Source organism: Carassius auratus, chromosome 21, assembly GCF_003368295.1.
Source record: "Carassius auratus strain Wakin chromosome 21, ASM336829v1, whole genome shotgun sequence".
Lineage (NCBI taxonomy): Eukaryota > Metazoa > Chordata > Actinopteri > Cypriniformes > Cyprinidae > Carassius > Carassius auratus.
Genome location: NC_039263.1, coordinates 19,452,928 through 19,471,511, shown reverse-complemented (window position 1 = coordinate 19,471,511; position 18,584 = coordinate 19,452,928). Strand labels below are relative to the sequence as shown.

The 18,584-nt window shown below is 37.4% G+C and overlaps 2 protein-coding genes and 1 non-coding gene across 3 annotated transcripts; all 3 read left to right on the top strand.

Moving 5' to 3' along the window:
• Window positions 1–1,809: 1,809 nt before the first annotated feature.
• Window positions 1,810–6,881, top strand: zgc:64106 (retinol dehydrogenase 12). Its single transcript, XM_026196570.1, has 6 exons — window positions 1,810–2,113; window positions 2,855–3,094; window positions 3,177–3,266; window positions 4,368–4,556; window positions 5,520–5,629; window positions 6,145–6,881. Exons 1-6 carry the CDS (start codon window positions 1,951–1,953, stop codon window positions 6,322–6,324), a joined length of 972 nt encoding a protein of 323 aa, XP_026052355.1. The 5' UTR covers window positions 1,810–1,950; the 3' UTR covers window positions 6,325–6,881.
• Window positions 6,882–10,079: 3,198 nt separating this feature from the next.
• Window positions 10,080–17,750, top strand: nop56 (NOP56 ribonucleoprotein homolog). Its single transcript, XM_026196568.1, has 12 exons — window positions 10,080–10,228; window positions 11,066–11,155; window positions 11,498–11,612; window positions 11,800–11,964; window positions 12,303–12,501; window positions 12,915–13,102; window positions 13,323–13,474; window positions 14,304–14,404; window positions 14,757–14,905; window positions 15,102–15,223; window positions 16,606–16,743; window positions 17,019–17,750. The coding sequence occupies exons 1-12, from the start codon at window positions 10,226–10,228 to the stop codon at window positions 17,241–17,243; spliced, it is 1,647 nt and encodes a 548-aa protein (XP_026052353.1). The 5' UTR covers window positions 10,080–10,225; the 3' UTR covers window positions 17,244–17,750.
• LOC113039250 (small nucleolar RNA SNORD57) lies at window positions 16,466–16,532 on the top strand. Its single transcript, XR_003274923.1, has one exon. It is a non-coding gene; the product is annotated as a small nucleolar RNA SNORD57 (small nucleolar RNA).
• Window positions 17,751–18,584: the final 834 nt, after the last annotated feature.

Genomic DNA, 18,584 nt, shown 5'->3' with positions numbered 1-18,584 from the left:
CGTTCTGTATCTGGTGTGCTGAGATATGACTCTGCGTTTCACAACAACATGACCCTCTGAGACACAAACAAGCCACACACTCTCACACACACTTCAAGGCCACCAGTTTGATCCAACATGGTCCTAGATATGTTTTATTACAGTACTAATATGTTCTTTTTGGGTCAATTATGAACTTGAGAAATGTAGCTGTTATGTATTTTATTTAGCATTATACTATGGATCATTCATTTCTCTGTATATTTAATATTACATGATTTAGTAAACATGACTTAAGAACTACAGTACAAACACTGAAAGGAACGTTTGTAAGTAATTTCCTCGGCAAAGATAAGGAGCTGATAAGGTGATTGCAGGCGCCTGGCCTTTTTCCCTGCATTTGTGGGTAAATTATATTCAAAATGTTATTTTTTAAAAGCTGCATGAATGTTTTTTAAGAGTGCATAAGAGCCATTGAAAAAAAGGGGATAGTTCACCCAAAAATGAAAATTGAAAAGATTATGTTTTGAAGAATGTGAGTAACCAAACAATTGTTGGTCGCAATTGACCTCTATAATATGGAAGAAATACAAAAAATACTTTGGAAGTCAATGGGGACCAGTGTTTGGTTACCAATATTTTTCCAAATGTCTTCTTCTGTGTTCATAAAACTGCAAGTTAAGAACAACTTCAGGGTTTGTTTTCATTACAAAAAAAAAAAAAAACTATCCCACAATCTGTGCCTCTATTGTGTGTTCCTGCTGTGGAGAAAAAGTGACAATGTTATCAGTTTCACATCTTTGCTTTGCATATTTCGCTAGATCACGGAAATCAGAAGTTTTCACAGTTGTGTGGAGGGGGAGAAATATTTTCCCACAGATTCCTCAGCTTCCGGATCCCCAGTCCTGGTATTTGTCCTTGACCTGCACTAGATCCATGACAGGTTTATGTAAAAGCCTGTATAAGTCATTTTTATCTAGGTATGCTGTTATTCAGATGAATGCTGAACACATGAAAAGGAAATCTGAAAGGAAATCACCTCAGGCAACTTAACTTAAGGATTTTCCAGATAAATGTTTAAATACTGCTGGTTCACACTCAGATTGCTTCTTTTCACAAACATATCAGTTTCTGCAGATTACATCATCACGCTAGTGAAAAGTGAGAAGTGAGTCACTGAACCATTGGTTCATAAATTTGTCGGAAAGCAAAAATTAATAATTCACTCAACTGATTTTTTTTAAACATTGAAAAAGTTTGTAAAAAACACCACTGTGCATTGCACAAAATCTGCTGTGACTTTGTTTTAAAAGTGCTGGCAGAGCACAAGCACAGTAACAGTATTGTGTCTAAAGTTATCCGAGCTGTTTAAAAGTTAGTCAAAGTTACTCAAACTACTTAGTTTGATCTCTTGATCTGATGTCACGATTCATGTCCAGGTTCTTTTCTAATGTCGCGTTCTGGAATTTGTAATGAATAATAAAAATAAAAAAATAATAATAATATTTGGGTCACTAGTTGGTGTTTCATTACTTGCTTTATGAATTCATAAATAAATAAAAACTTTTCTAGGGGATTTATGCTATTTGGGTCATGTAAGTAAAAAAAAAATATTAATAAAAAAATATTTTATTGTTTTAATACATAAATAATTTTTTTAATCTATCTATCTATCTATCTATCTGTCGGTCGGTCGGTCTGTATCTGTCTGTTTGTCCTTTAATATCATTTTATCTTCTTCTATTCTTGTACCAGCATTTATGTGCCGAATGGAAACATCAAGACTCAGTCTGCGTTCACTCTGAGTGAATGACGGGAACAGGCTCAAGCTGTGCTTTTATAGCCTTTGCCCTGTGCGCGCGCATACTGCGCATTCGTGCCAGGGTCACTCGGATATGCTTTATAAAGCTTTAACACAGTGTCACTTTTAAGTAAACCGAGGATTTCATCGGAGGCACGCAGACTTAATAAATGAACTGGGAGTGGAGTGACATTTATTCCCATCCGTTATGGATGGTTTCAACGGCGATCCTGGCCATAATTGTGCGCGCGCAGCGGAAAGCTTTGTGGAACCCGAGCGCTTGTCCTGTGAAGTTAAACGGAAAAACTGCGATCGTCACTGGAGCTAATACGGGTGAGGATTTTTTTTTTTAATTAAAGATATTTTAACTTATCGTGGTGAGCAAATAAACGGTTGGGTACATTTACGCAAGACACTTTATACACTGAAGACTAGTAACACATAGGCAGAGTCCATGGTGAAACTACAAATATTGTGGCGAAAATTAATTTCAAGTTCAAGAAAAGTTCAAGACATGTTTCATGTATATAAAGCCTAAACTTGTTTGCTGTTTGTTAAGTCGTGAAGCCGCTCTGTCTCGCTAAAAACTGGTTAAACTTGCAAGCAGGCTCGTGATAATGTGTCCCAGATGTGTGCGCCTGGAGTAACTGGTTTAGGTATGGGGTTCATAAACGAAAAAATGCTTTCGTTCAGTCAGTGGTTGAATGCTTAGTTAATTTGGCTCAGATTATTCCTCGGAGAATTAAAAAAATAAAAATTGACAAATACAATAGAGAATATATATATATATAAAGAGAAACAAAATTAGACGGGGAGAATTCATGTGAATATATTTATTATAAAATGATTCTGTATAGAATTGCTCAAATAAAAAAGGTTTGGGGTTATATTGACATTTTTCATTTGAAAGTGGGAGCTTAATTTGAGTTTGATATGATGATGATAAAATATAAGTTACATTTCAAACAGATTTGGCGTATATTGTATTGCATAAAGTCATACATAATTCTGTTAAGTCATAATTGCTCACTTTCTTATTCCCTGCTGTGTCATTCACCTCTTGTTATCTGCTAGGTATTGGGAAGTTCATCGCCCTGGACTTTGCTCGTCGTGGGGCGCGGGTGATCTTGGCATGCCGGAACAAGGATCGCGGGACTGCAGCGCTGCAGGAAATCAGAGAAAGAACTGGGAACCAGAACGTACATCTGCGTCAGCTTGACACCTCATCGCTAGAATCTGTCCGAAAGTTTGCAACACAGATCTTGGAGGAAGAGAAAGACTTGCATATCCTGGTCAATAATGCAGGGGCCTCAGGTGGAACGGCCGTCTCTCTCTGTCTATCTCTCATATTTTCATTTATGTATCTAAACAAACCATGGTTTGTTCACACCTACAGGCTTACCCAGTAAGATCACTGCAGATGGCTTGGAAATCACTTTTGCAACCAACCACGTTGGCCCATTTCTACTCACCAGTTTGCTTTTAGGTCAGTCAACATTTCCATTCTCATTGCTAATATATATATATATATATATATCTTAAAGAAATGGTTCACCCATAAATGAGAATTTGCTGAAAATGTATTCACCTTTAAGCCATCTAAAATATTTCTTCATTAGAACACATTTTGAGAAATCGTCCTCTTGGAATTATAAGGTTCTATCTGTCATTTTTGTCAAAATTTAGTTATTCACATATTCTTATTCTGTGACAATTTATTTACATTATGTGATGTTTTATTTTAAGTTGTGTACATTTTGGGATTTCTTATTGAAAAAACAAAAAGGTTCTATCTACAGAAGTCTATGGAATACAAAAACTTTAAAGCTCAATATCTCAAAACTACTCAGAACGCAAATAGAACCTTATAATTCCAAGGGGACGAAATGTATCATCACTTGCTCACCAGTGGATCCTCTGCTGTGAATGAGAGTCTAAATCATGATTTTTAAAAAATCACAACGATCCACAAGTAATCCACAATAACTCCAGTTCATCGATTAATCTTATAAACTGAAAAGATGTGAGGTTGTAAGAAACAAATTCATCATTAAGGCATATAACTTTAAACCATGGCTTCTAAACAAAATCTGAGTTCTCTATCTGTAATAATTATTTCTCAAATTTTTATTTCTCTAATCTTTAACATTAACATAGATCTGGCTTGTAAGCGGTGCTTGATTTGGCCATATCACTCTCCTGATTCAGACGAGATGTTCACTGGAGAAAGAAATATTATGGATAGAAGACTCATATTTTAGCCGGAAACAATGGTTTAACGTCAAATCCCTTAATCAGGGATTTAATTACTACAAACACACAGCTTTTCACAATATGTTAATAGATGGACTGGAGTGGTGTGGATTATTATGATGTTTTATCAGCTGTTCAGACTCATTCTGACGGCACCCATTCACTGCAGAGGATTCATTGGTGAGCAAGTGATGTAATGCTGAATTTCTCCAAATCTGTTCTGATGAAATAAACTAACTCATTTACATCTTAAATGGCCTGGATAAACTATTGCTTAGAAAAGACACATCTGGATTCTGGACGTAAGGCCTTCTTTCTTTTTATTGTCACACAGACCTTTTGAAGAAATCAGCACCAGCTCGCATTGTAAATGTTTCATCTATGACTCACTGGAGGGGTGAGCTAAACTTTGAACATTTCTGCGATTCCAATCTAAATCATGTGATGGATGCTACGTATAACCACACCAAGCTGCACAATGTCATCTGGACAAACGAGTTGGCACGTAGGCTTCAGGGCACAGGTACATGTCCAAACCACAACTCATTATACTGACTGTCTACTGCTGCCATTAAAAATGAGCAGAAAGTCCTAGTCATTTCGATGATTCGATCTGACATCTGCACACTCTTTAAACTCTCTTATAAATTAATTTGTGAGTGGGTCACACAGGAAAGAAAAATAAGACATAATACAGTAGGAAAGAAAAATCTCAAATGAGACCATCTCAATTATTTCTTGTTAACATGAGGTGAAATGTAATCCTAAGGTACAGTGCAGTACCAAAGTACAGTATATGCAATTATAAGTCAGAGATTTTAATAGTGTTATAGAAATGTTTAGTTTTGTTAATCTTGCATTGATTGCATTAGTCTCATTTAAGTAACTTTTTTAACACAATAATCAAGGTAGTATATTTAGTCCATACGGACATTGAGTTATTTTACTTGTGCACGTAACTGCTTTAGGTTGAAAACAACATTTAAGGGGAAACTGTGTACCAGGGAAGGGGAGTTTTGAGAGTTTCCAGATATCTTCCATGTAATGTGCATGAGATGTGCATGTGTTACGGGGTGATGTGCACTGAGCAACATGATTGGCTCAAAGATCCTAATCTGTCCTTCAGTGTATCTTTTTACATACTATAAAAAGTGGGCTGTGAGTCTATGTGTTATCTTTTTGCATTCATACTCGAGATGTGTGTAAACCAGATCATTTTCTGCAGAGAATTGAAGCGATACAAAGACAAAACTCTGTTTTCGTTTTTTTCATTCTCAGTCTCTACAAATTGTTATTGAATTTCCATGAAGTACTTTGAGATGTGAAAAGAGCATGTCTGACTCCACTGAATGTTTTGAAATTCTTCACAAACAAAACGGAAAATTATGACTGGAAATGATGTTGAAAAACGAACATTTAAAGGTTGGAAAGTTGAGAAAGTGCTTCGTTTTTTCTCCGTTCTGACCATGGTTTGTGTGTGTTTCAGGCGTGACAGCAAACTCTCTGCATCCAGGTGTTGTTATGACAGACGTAATGAGAAACTACAACTTCATCATCCGATTCCTCTTCAACTTGGTTGGCTTTTTCTTCTTCAAAGTGAGTCTACTATCAATCAAATCAATGTAAACAACATGAAACATTTCATATCAACAACTGCTTCCTGTCAACTCTTCTGTGCTAAATTAGTGCACTGGTTTCCATAGTAGGTGGATAAAATGTGTTTGTTTTGACTGTGATTCTGGAACAAGGTCAAACACTCCAGAAGTTCAACTGTGCAAGGGAGCTTTTCTACATCTTTATGCATCACAGATGCTCATTGCCATTGATTGCTACTAAAGAAAGGAAGATAAACTAGAAAGAACGAGAGTAACAATAGTGATACTTTACCGAGAAGCAGAAATGGCCAGATTTCGTGGAAGGAGTGAAATTAAAAGTCTAAACTTGCAACCAGATTCTTACATCACATTTAAATACTAGAAAAGACCCACAAGACTTTTAAAAGCAGCAAATAAGATTTATGACATGACACCTGTTTAATACAATATAGGCCTATAAGAAATATTCAGCAGGATATTTTAACTTTATGTGTTTATGCATTTTTTCCACCATAGACTGCCGAACAAGGGTCTTTCAGTCCAATATACTGTGCAGTGTCTGAGGAAGCAGAAGGAATAAGTGGAAAATACTTTGACAGTGACTGTTCCCTGGTCTTACCAGCACCCGCTGCCAGAGATCCTGCTCTTGGGGTGAAGGAATATGAGTTTTGTGAGAGACTGACTGCCAAACCTTAAAGAGACCGTTCAAATGTTCTATCACGATTCATTTACCCTCATCCGAACATGTGTGGATTGTTTCTTATGTTTATTTCTTTGCGGATCTCAGAACAGACCATACTTGTCACATAAGCTGTCCATATGACATTCCAAGTCTTTTAAAGCTTTATGTGAGAAACCAAAGGAAATATAATGTTTGCCCAATACTTACTGTTTCACAAGCTCACTCAAAATTAGACACAGCTGTTACTTATTGTCGTAATGTTAATCTTTTTTGATAGAGCAGAAAATATTGTTCAAACCCTCTTTGAATGAAGAACATATAAATACTCATTCATTGCTTTTACAGGGAGCTGTTTTTTTCAGTTGTGATGCTTTTTCTGTTACCTTCTGTAATGTGCTAGTTAATTATCTCAAACTTATGCAATAAGACAAAGAATGAAGGCTGATGAAGAATTTTTTTTTTAATGTGATGTGAATTCATGCTGTAGAAACATCTAAAGGTTTTAACAGATGTTCTCTATTGGCTATAAAGAGTTTTGCAATAAAATACCAGCTAATGCTTCTATAACTAACAAAGTATGTCCAGATTTAGGAGCACATGTTGACTTTCACTCAACCTGACACTATAGAAGACATACTGAAAACACTGTGAACATTTAACTCACACATATACATATGCTCTATGTCATCTTATGTCATCTGATCGGTCAAAAGTCTGGAGTCAGTATGATTTCTTAAGGGAATAATTTTATTCAGAAAGTATGCATTAAGCTGATAGACATATACATCAAATAATCCTGAAAAAGCACTATGTTTCCACGAACATAACTAGCAGGATCATGTGACACTGAAGACTAGAGTAATGGCTGCTGAAAACTCAGATTTGCCATCACAGGAAGAAATTACATTTTTAAATATTTTAAATTGTATTAATATTACACAATGTTACTGATTTTACTGCAGTTTGGATCAAATCAATGTAGCCTTGGTGAGTCTTCTGCAGTGCACATTGCAAGGTTTCATAGTAAAATGTAAAGCATGATTTTACAATAACCATTTGGTATATTAAATGACAGTATGTTTTAATCTAGTATCACTGGAAACAAAGTATTTAAATGTAGAGGCAAAATAAGAGTATAAAAATTAAAATATTAATTTAGCATGTTGTTTTAACCGTTTAAATCCAGTTTGAGACAATACCAGAGTTACAATACTGTGTATATATATATATATACATATATATATATATATATATATATATATATATATATATATATATATATATATATATATATATATATATATATATATATATATATATATATATATATGTATGACAAGAAACTGAATTTGCATGCAATTTATTTTTATTTAAATTTTATTACATTCGTAGACAAAACGTGTGCTTGCAACAAATGTTGAATCATCAGGCTGCAATAGTCAAAGAATGCAGATAAAAATGCTGGTCTTATTTCACTGTCAAAACAGAGCACAAATATTAGCATGGTCTGTGTATACAAGAAAAACAGAAAGATTTTACTGTGTGCTTCTTACCGGTCTCTGGCTCTTCTATGATGCTCTGCAGCATCTTACCAAAAGCAGATCCGATCTGGCCCTTTTTAGCAGTCAGCTTCAGTCCTATTTCCACAGGCTGGCCCTTCAGATTGAAACAAACCAGTTAACAGCTTAAAAACATTGCGTAAATCATTTAATATGAAATTCATTAAAAACATGCAGGGATTCCTCACCACTGACTCATCTCCATCTGGAGACATTTCATCAATAAAGACCCCCTCTGCTCTTAGATCAGCATCCTTCCTTCCCTCCTTCTCCTGTTAAAGATGAAGAAACACAATTACTTTGTTCTCGGTTCAATTGGAGGTTAAATGAATGGTCCTAAGGATGCCGAAGGCCTCCTCACCTTGAGCTCTCTCATCTCTTTAGGGCTGAAGAAAGCGATGTGTCCCTCTGCCTGCTCGGCCAGAAGAGCAACAACACACACCAGCATCAGACATCTTGTAACTGCTCTGCGCATCTTCAGGTGACATAAAAACACAAATCAGCAAGTATTAAACACAACATGGCCGATTACATAGTGTAATGGTCATGTTTCACTGATAACGAGTTCCAGTTGTGACACACAGCAAAGAGAATGAGAGACAGGATCAAATCTGGACGAATGAGAGTTGTACCTTTGTACAGCATAGGGTGGCCTCTGTGACGGGTGTTTATGTTTCTGTCAGTGGTCAGAGAGCAGTCCGCTTTATAGGAACCCACGTATTATCTCTGACGTATGTTTTCATAAACTCCTCCACCTTGTCCATGGAGACATGAGACACTACTAGGACTTGACATAACTTGGTTGTAGTCACTTTAGACTTTGTGTTTGTCATGATATAGTTATGTTTTTGTATGTAAGCCCACAATAAGTGTAACTATTAAGTGTTTTTGTGTGTTTTGTTGTTTCAGAGCACTCTACATTCCCCATTGATGTGGATATATATAGTCATAAATTCAAACTGCTCTTTTTAAAATAAATTCAACACTGGTATTTATTGCTGTGGGTGGTGCATTATGGCACATTTGTCTGATAATTAGTGGATCGATGAGTGTTAAGTCAGAACTGTTTCCCGTCATAACTCTTGAAATGTTTCCAGCATCAATATATATTTTGGCAATTTGTCCCTCTGAAACACTCACAGTCACATTTTATGCACAATGCTCGCAGGACGAAGAATACTGTACAGCTTAATCAGATTACAGAGAAGCACATATTTAGCTTTTGAGACATATAAAATATGCTCAATCTTAATAAAATTAACAAAAAACTTTATTTAAATAAATGGTCTATCCCAACACTTCAAATCAGGATTTTGGCCTGTGGCACCTCACAGACCTCAACTATATCAATATAATAGAACAATTACATTTTTTTGACAATCTACTGAACGTCTGAACTGATACAATGTTTTTGATTTATATATATATATATATATATATATATATATATATATATAAATATATATGTATATAAATCAAAAACATTGTATCAGTTCAGACGTATATATATATATATATATATATATATATATATATATATATATATATATATATATATATATATATATATATACACATATAGATAGATAGATAGATATATATATATAGTAATCCACTGTATTGTTTTATTACCTTTTTTTTTTTTTTACTGGATTTGCCTAAAACACCCCATAACTTGGGACAACCACTCATTTTCTCAAAACCTGTGGTTTTAAATTCTATACAAATTACATATACACCCCATACACCATATACATGGGTATACATTTAGACTCCATTTAATGTTGGTATATATTTTTTTGTCAATTACAATTATTTTTTAATCATCCAATTTAATTGTATTTTATTGTGACCTTTTTGCATCAAAACTTCACACCAATTATGATTCTTTAACATTCTCTAATGAACTGAATCCAAAGAAATTTGCCTAAAACCAGCCACCCCAAATCTTGGACTTTTTTTAGGATGTCTTTTGGCTTAAAATATGAATTATCCTTGATTTACACACTATTCAGTGATGGTACCTTTTGTCAATAATAAATACCGGTATGTGTATTGTTTATGCCACATACTTTGTCTTAATTCCTTAATAATATTCCTGCTCTACTCTGTAATGCATTCTTTCTGCAAACATAATATCCACTGTGCCACGCATTTTGCACTTCCAAGCTCCTCAACATGTGGCGCACACATTCACGATTTCCCGCAAAATAAGTAACTTGTGAACTCTCGCGATAGGGTGCGGGACTACATCATGTGGGTTTCGTACTTGTAAGCGCATGCGGATTTCTTTCCTCTTCGACTGATCCGAAGGAACGGAACGCACCATCGTGCTTGGCGCACGAGATCAGTAATCATGGTAAAAACCCTCATTGTTTCTTTATACAATCTTTAGAAATGAACAAATCTGTTTTTGCATTATGGTTTGAATGTCACGATTGCATTGTATTTAAAATCGGACTTTTATAATGGCCAGTGTGCATGTTTGTAGTATTGTTTTAAATTTAAGATCTTTGCGTTTTATTGTTATTGCCGTTGTTTTGAGTCTGTTAAGCACCATTATGATGCGATCGCACAATACAAGCTGCATTTAATCAATCAATGCAGTCCGTTTGAGAAATTAAAAGGTGAATCCAGATACACTAGGCCTCAATGTGATCTTAAAGGCCACAACAGCCATTAAATTCAATGTAATGGACTCTGGAGTTTCACTCACCTCTCGTTAGTGTTTAGGATCGATGTCCTGGTACCGATCGCAGTGTTATGAGATGTTGATCAGTTTTAAAAGTGGCACTCGCTGAGTATTTGATCCGCTGGAGAAACACGTGGTGTGTCTGTGCTAACCCATGCTAATGTGACTCTCCAGCTTCAAGTTCTAATGCAATAAAATCCAAACAGGGGTAGTTTATTAACGACTGTTGTTATCTTCTGCTTACGCAATGTTGAAGAATCTTATTAAATTCGTAAAATTAAGCAGATGCTTTGTACCTGGTGGCGCTAACGCCATGTGGGCTACATGCACGTGTTGGTATTGACCTGCAGCCCCATCAGATTCACGGCATTCTGTTGTAATGTACTGCTTGTTTGGTTATTAATGTAGAAATTAAGCATTTGGGACTTTGTCCCTTTTGGATTTAAGTAGTGGTTTTATGGTATTTGGTCAGATCAGTAACCTCGCCTTCTCTCTCTGTCTCAGGTGCTTTTACACGTGTTGTTCGAGCATGCAGCTGGATATGCGTTATTCGCTGTTAAAGAAGTGGAGGAGATTGGGATGCTTCTACCTCAGGTTTGTATATTGAAGTACTAAGGAAATTAAATGTGCTCGAACACAATGTGAAGATCTCGACCGGTAAACAGAAGTTTTTGTTTAAATCCCGCTCATAAATGTACCATTAAAAATATGTGCTATGCCTAGATTGCACTAACTATTGGATCTGTAAAAAGACTTAATCAACATAATAAAATAAATGCATGTTTTATATATTGTAAACAATTCATCAGTGTGCAGTGCATTACATTCAAATGATAGCCAGAATATAGAAGAAATGATCCATCACTACATTCATTGTTGCATTAAAATTTAAACCTAAGTGTCTTCTAAATGACTAATTCTTTTGTCTTTTAATAGGTGGAGCAAAGTGTCCTAAACCTTGGCAAATTCAGTAGCGTGATCAAACTGAGTGCATTCTTCCCCTTTAAATCCGCCCAGGGTGCACTGGAAAACATCAATGCCGTCTCAGAAGGTAAGCGAGACGAAGGTCTTATTTTAAACTGTTTATTGGATGCAATGATGTACCTATAATCTGTCAATCCCCTGAAACACTGTGATGACAGCATACCTACAAACTGATCATCTGAGGCTTGACAGTGTGGATTTACAAATGCTAGCCTACAATTACTCACACCTCGTCTCTAATCTGATCCCAACAGGAGTTGTCCATGCAGATCTCAAGTTGTTCTTGGAGACCAACCTTCCGTCCGGAGGTAAAAAGAAGGCAATGCTGGGGGTTTCGGATGCTAAACTTGGGGCGGCGCTTCAAGAAGAGCTCAATCTGTCCATTCAGACTGGAGGCGTTGTAGCTGAAGTCCTAAGAGGTGAGCACAGAGCATGATGGTTTAAATCAGGGGTTTTCAATCTTTTGGATGCCATGGATCCCATATATAACCCTCATATACAGGCAGTATACTATATAAACTATTATTTTGAGATTTTTTTTTTTTTCTGTGTACCCTTTGGAAAAGTTTTGAAATCCCCTGATTTAATATAAAAATTCTTATTTCCAAATGTTATCAAAAGCCTGCTGTAATGATGCACCTATAACACCTGATCTTTCTGATGCTTTATACTGAAAATCTGAACAGACAGGCCAGAATAATGTGGTTTTATGAGTCCAGCAGTGACTGTTTCTCACACATCTGCTTGTGATTGACAGGTGTGCGTCTGCACTTCCATTCCCTGGTCAAGGGCCTCACCGCTCAGGCTGCGTCCAAAGCTCAGCTGGGTTTGGGTCACAGCTACTCCAGAGCCAAAGTCAAGTTCAATGTCAACAGGGCAGACAACATGATCATCCAGTCCATCGCCCTCCTCGATCAGCTGGACAAAGACATCAACACGTTCTCAATGCGTGTGCGGTAAGATGCTCTTCCTCTGGGGTTTGTAGTTGGATTTAATACAGAGGCCTCCTAATGCTTACCACAGACAGCGCCCCCTAGTGCACTGGCTGTACAGGAACCGGAGGGACAGTAAAGTCCTTTCTCAGGAGTGTTTAGTCCATCAGACTGGAATGAACACAATCTGAGGGGGGAGATAGACCTTGAGTGGGAAGGCAAAGTTGTTTTGTGTCTAGTAAGCGTAACTTGGGGATGCAAGATTAACTGAAATAAAACCTAAATCGTGATATGGTTTAGTAGATCATCAAAATGAAAATAATAGCTTGAAGGTTTAACTTATTGTTTAAACAGTAAAATAACACGCGCACAAAAAATAATTCCCAAAATATGCACTCTTATCAGAACTTTCTTTCTATCTCTTTTTATCTGTGCAGTGAATGGTACGGCTATCACTTCCCAGAGCTGATCAAGATAGTTAACGATAACAGTACATACTGTAAGCTGGCCAAGTTGATCGGGAACAGGAAGGAACTGTCTGAGGAGATGTTGGAAGCTATAGAGGAGATCACAATGGACAGTGGCAAAGCTCAGGCCATCCTGGACGCGTCCCGCAGCTCTATGGGTAGGTCAAAGATCGCTGATGTCCTCCTAGCTTGGTGTGAGTTTGTCTTGGATGTTATGATGTTTTTATAATCTGTCAATCCACTGATTCCATGTGATGACAGCATATCTCACTGAACTGAACAAGCGTACTTCACTCAGTCACTTTACCTCAACCAGTGTAAGTGCTTCTGTGATTTATGGAAGATTATTCATCAATTTGTGTATTTTTTTTTTTTAAGGTATGGACATCTCTCCTATTGACTTGATCAACATTGAGAGTTTCTCCAGCCGAGTAGTGTCTCTCACGGAGTACAGACAGGGACTGTCTGAGTATCTGCGATCTAAAATGGGCCAGGTGGCGCCAAATCTTGCGGCTCTCATTGGTGAAGTGGTAGGTGTTTGTCTTATTTTTTTATATATATATATATAATTCAGTAACCATATAATATTGTACTAAGCTTAATTTGGAAAAATTTAGCTGACAGCTTACATTTTATTAAATTACATTAACATTTGAAAAAGAATTGAGTATCCTACCATGTTTGAGCATTAAAATTTGACAATGTCAGAGTAAAATCTGCTGGAAGTTTCTTGAGATTTATCTGTGCATGTTCTGTATTTTCCGGACTATAAGTCACACTTTTTTTTCATAGTTTGGCTGATACTGCGCTTTATAGTCAGGTGCGACTTATTTATCCAAATTAATTTGACATTAACTAAGGGAAATGAACCAAGAGAAAACATTACACTCTACAGCCGCCAGAGGGCGCTCTATGCTACTCATTGCTCCTGTAGTCTACACTGAAAACATAGAGCGCCCTCTCGCGGCCTTAAGACGGTAATGTTTTTTTCTTGGTTCTAAATAAATGTGACTTGCAGTCCAGTACGATTTTTTTTTTTTTTTTTTTTTTCAAGACGTATTTTTGGACTGATGGGATTTACACTCAGGTGCGACTTATAGTCTGAAATTATTTTATTTTTTTTGAGGGTGCTTTCACATTAAAGTGTTTTGTAGTATGTTGTGTACTTTTTTTTTTTTTTTTTTTTTACTCAAAGCAATGTGAAAATTTTTAAAGACATGAGTATTTCTTTTTAAAGTTTTAATTTTATGGGCTTGTAATTGCTTGTTTGTTAGTACAGCCTTTCTAAATTGTCTTAAATTCTGTAGAAGTGTCAAGTTAGTGTGTTTCGATGTTTTCTCATCTATTTTCTATTAACAGGTTGGTGCTCGTCTCATTTCTCATGCCGGCAGCCTGACAAACCTAGCCAAATATCCAGCCTCCACCGTGCAGATTCTGGGGGCAGAGAAGGCCCTGTTCAGGTACTGGGGCTCCCCTTCCCTGCTGGGGTTTCACACAGCTGCAGTGATGGCAGGGCCGGGGCGTAGCAGGAGTGGGTGATTTGGTGTGTCAGTGAACACCCCCTAAAGTGATCCCACTCAATCTCACGTACCCCCCAGTCTGAGCAGCTGATGAGGGTTTTGAGAGGTAGATATATTTGAAGATGTTGAGACCGGGCAGTTCTCAAGTATTGCAGTCATTTTTGGTAGTGTTGCACCAAAAGTTCAGCAACCAGAAATATCTAGCCAAACAAAGGAACTTTTGGTTTCAGCTGAACATTTTAGAGCCCCAGGGGTGTAGATGGACTTTTTTTTTTCTTTCTCTGTGAATTAGGGCACTAAAGACCAGAGGAAACACACCAAAGTACGGTCTCATTTTCCATTCAACGTTTATCGGGCGTGCAGCTGCCAAGAACAAGGGTCGCATCTCTCGTTACCTGGCCAACAAGTGTACCATCGCATCACGCATTGACTGCTTTTCTGGTGAGCATCCCATTGTCTCATTTAGTTCATTTCCGCTCCTTGGTTCTTGCTATGATGCTTTTATTTTTCGTCAACAGTAACCCACCTCAGTGGTTGTTGAAATGTTAATCCTGAGCAGAACTCTGGGTCAAACACTTTGGTGTTCTTTAGTTGTTCTCGTTTGTCCTTGTCTTGACATTTTATTCTGTTTGCACAGACGTTCCCACCAGTGTGTTCGGTGACAAGCTGCGTGACCAGGTCGAAGAGCGTCTGGCGTTCTATGAGACGGGAGACGCGCCACGTAAGAACCTGGACGTCATGAAAGAAGCTGTTGCACAGGTGAGAACGGATTATTCAAACTACTGTATACTAGGCATATTTGGATGCCTTGGACTTCCTTTTTTTTTGTGTGTGTGTGTAATGCATTCTGGGATTGAATTATGTTGTCTAATGCTGCGTTCACACCAAATGTGAATCGAGCGTCTGGCGTGAATGATTTCGATGTTAAGTCGATGTAACGGGTGCTCCGATCACGATCGGCCAATCGTTATGCGCATCTTGTGAGTAAAGCCGGTTTTCTAACCAGTGGTTAATTCCATCAGGAGCGTGATTTCACATCGAGCGGCTGTTACTACACAGAGCCATTGTTAATAGAGAAGATGCGCAAATCCACTTCATTTTCAGCGTTTATTGGCGCATCTTCTCAGTTAACAACGGCTCTCTGTAGTAACAGCTGCTCTATGTGAAATCACGCACCCGATGGAATTAACCGCTGATTAGAAAACCGGCTTTACTGAAGAGATGCGCATAACGACCAGCCGATCGGAGCACCACTAGTCGATATAAAGACACGTCTGGAGGTCTCGTAGCGCGAATGAGGTGTTTAGCGTGGCACGGTAGATGCGAATTTGCCTCATTGAGCGTCTGGCACGATTTGCGCGAATGGTGCTTTTGTGCATTTACGCGTTTGATCTGCCCGAGTTGAAGAATTTTAACTTTGGCGTCAATTCGTGCCGCCTTAACCAATCAGGATCCTGCACTGGAGTCACTCATTCAACATGGAGGAATGACTCTGTTGTCAGTGTGCAGTCAAACAGAGCTATTCAGGAATAAAAAGGACCTCACTTGGAAAAGTGTGTTGTAAATAAACGTAACTTTTGGGTCACATACATGTTTATAGACCCGCTGCCTTCCCGCCGTTTTTTACAACTATTTTCCCCTAATATAGCCTACACCTACTTTACGCTAATGAGATAATGTTTATTCAGAGGACGTGTGAAGGAAAAAGTGAAAAAGACCCGAATGCTCGATCAACATCCGCCATCTTGCAAACAGACAAATGCCTAGCACTTGCCCCTCCCACAAGAAGCAGATTTCGTCTATTTCGTTCTAGACGCGCGAATGCATTCAAAATGTTCAAGCGGCAAACTAGACGCAAATTTGATGCTCTATTCGCGTTTGGTTTCAACGCAGCATAAGGCTAAATAGGGCTTTTAATGCTTGATTATAATGCCTTTTTTAAAGTGCGGTTTATCAAGGTTTCTAAATGGGAATCATTGTTACTGTAGTTTGAGGAAGTGCTGTGGGTGATGACTCTTCTCTCCTGACTCCTACATGGAGGCGAAAACTGATTTAATGAGCCTGACACAGCATTATAAAGTTCATATTTTACCAAGCTTGTACAAATGCAAATGGATTAACATTTTTTTTCTTTCTCGCAGGCTAGTGAGGTAGCTGCCGAAATCAAGCGCAAGCTGGAGAAGAAAGAAAAGAAGAAAAAGAAGCGTGAGAAGAGGAAACTAGAAGCGCTCTCCACAGCTGAAGGAGATGATGAGGAAAAAGCCAATGGCGAGGCTGAGGTACATATGAGTTACACTTCATCTGTGGCATTTAGCACAGGGCTTTCAACAATAATTGTTAAATGCCGCACAAGTAGCATGACTATACTGGAGGTGGGACCTTCTTGTGGACCCGTCTTATATCTGTCATGCATAAAGCAAAGCTCCTCCGACCATTGACAGGCCCGACTCTGTGGGTTTGATCACTGAAGTGAGCAGGACATGATCATCTCTGAGGGCGTTAATGTTTGTTTGATATTTCATACATGGTATTGATGGTTTCCTCTGTTATTCAGGAAAACGTGGATTCCATTAAGAAGAAAAAGAAAAAGAAACCAGCGGCTGAGGAGGAACCGGAGGACGAGGGGGTCTTGACAAATGGTGTTGATGAGGCCACGCCTTCCAAGAAGAAAAAGAAGAGGAAGATTGATACTGTGGAGGCGGAGCCTGAGGCTGATGTGACGCAGGCAGAGAAGAAAAAGAAAAAGAAGAAAAAGAAGGCTGAGGAGGAGGATGAATAAACTCATTCCTTCTCGAACTTTTTCAGTATTGTACAGTTTTATTTTTAGTTTCATTTCTAAGTGTCGGACTCGTGGGCGATGTTTGTGAGCTGAGTGCAAGAAAAGCAATGCATTGAGAGCTGTCACGTGTTTTGTTTCTTTCACACAGTCTTTCTTTATTTCCTGTCTTTTTCAAAGCACCTTTCTGAAACCGATGGTTCATTTATGTGCCTTGCTTTAATAAAATGACAGCCCTTTGACATCAATGAAAAGACTGAAGCTTATCATCTGAATTTACCTTAATGCTTCTAAATGACGGTTCACCTCGAGTGCTAGTTTGGTTATTCATGGCAATGTCTAAGCTGTTTGTGGTTATGCATATTTTTATACTTCTAAAGACTGAAATTGAACTTTTGCCATGATAATTGTGAACTATATGCATGTGGTGTCAAAGTACTCTAGATATTCTGAATCATATTAGAAAATGCATGCATAATTGGCCTTTCAATAAATTCATATTCAATTCTACCTCATTTGTATTCAATTCGAATTTTTTTTCTTTTCTTGAAAGTTTCTGCTTTTTTTTTTTTTTCTTTTTCCCTTCAAGTTACAAGTTGTAGTTAATCCAGTGGCTAATGTGACACAAGGAGCAATAACAAGTAGATATTCTTAATGCTTGACAATTACGATTAGACTGTGGTCTTAATCATTCACTATTTAGGCACCAAAGAAATGTATTATCCTGGGGTATTTTTATAACCCTGTTAAATGTATGTAATATTTCAGGTTTAATTCTTTAATCAAATTAATTAAAAATAAAACAAATCCTTCATACAACTGATTTGTTCAAACCGGCCAATTTATTTTATTCTTGTAAATGTTACTGAGATATTCTCTACAACAATTAAATAAACTTGCTATCGTGTTGATATTCGAGAAAACTGCTCTTATGATGCTGCTTTATGTTATAAAAAGCAAGACGGCCAATTCATATCTTGAATTCTGGGAGTAACGTTATTTGATTTAGTTTGAAGGCACTTCCGACATTACGCGTCTAGCTTTCCTGATGTTAAGTTAATGGAGGGCAAGTTGAGGTGTTATAATTGTGGGTTTCATTTGATTTCACACCAGTGACAATGTCCTAGAAACATCGTTACCTCAGCAATGAAGGAAGTTGGAGATGCGTGGACATTGCTACGTATGGAAGCATATGGGTAGCAATATTAAATTTGGAATGTAAAATGGCAATGCATTTCTGTAATTACATTTTCCAGTATATTTGTGCAACATTTGTTTCAAAATGAAAATTAAATGACATTATTTTCATTTGCCATTTCATACACTAGTTTTAATATGTAAAAT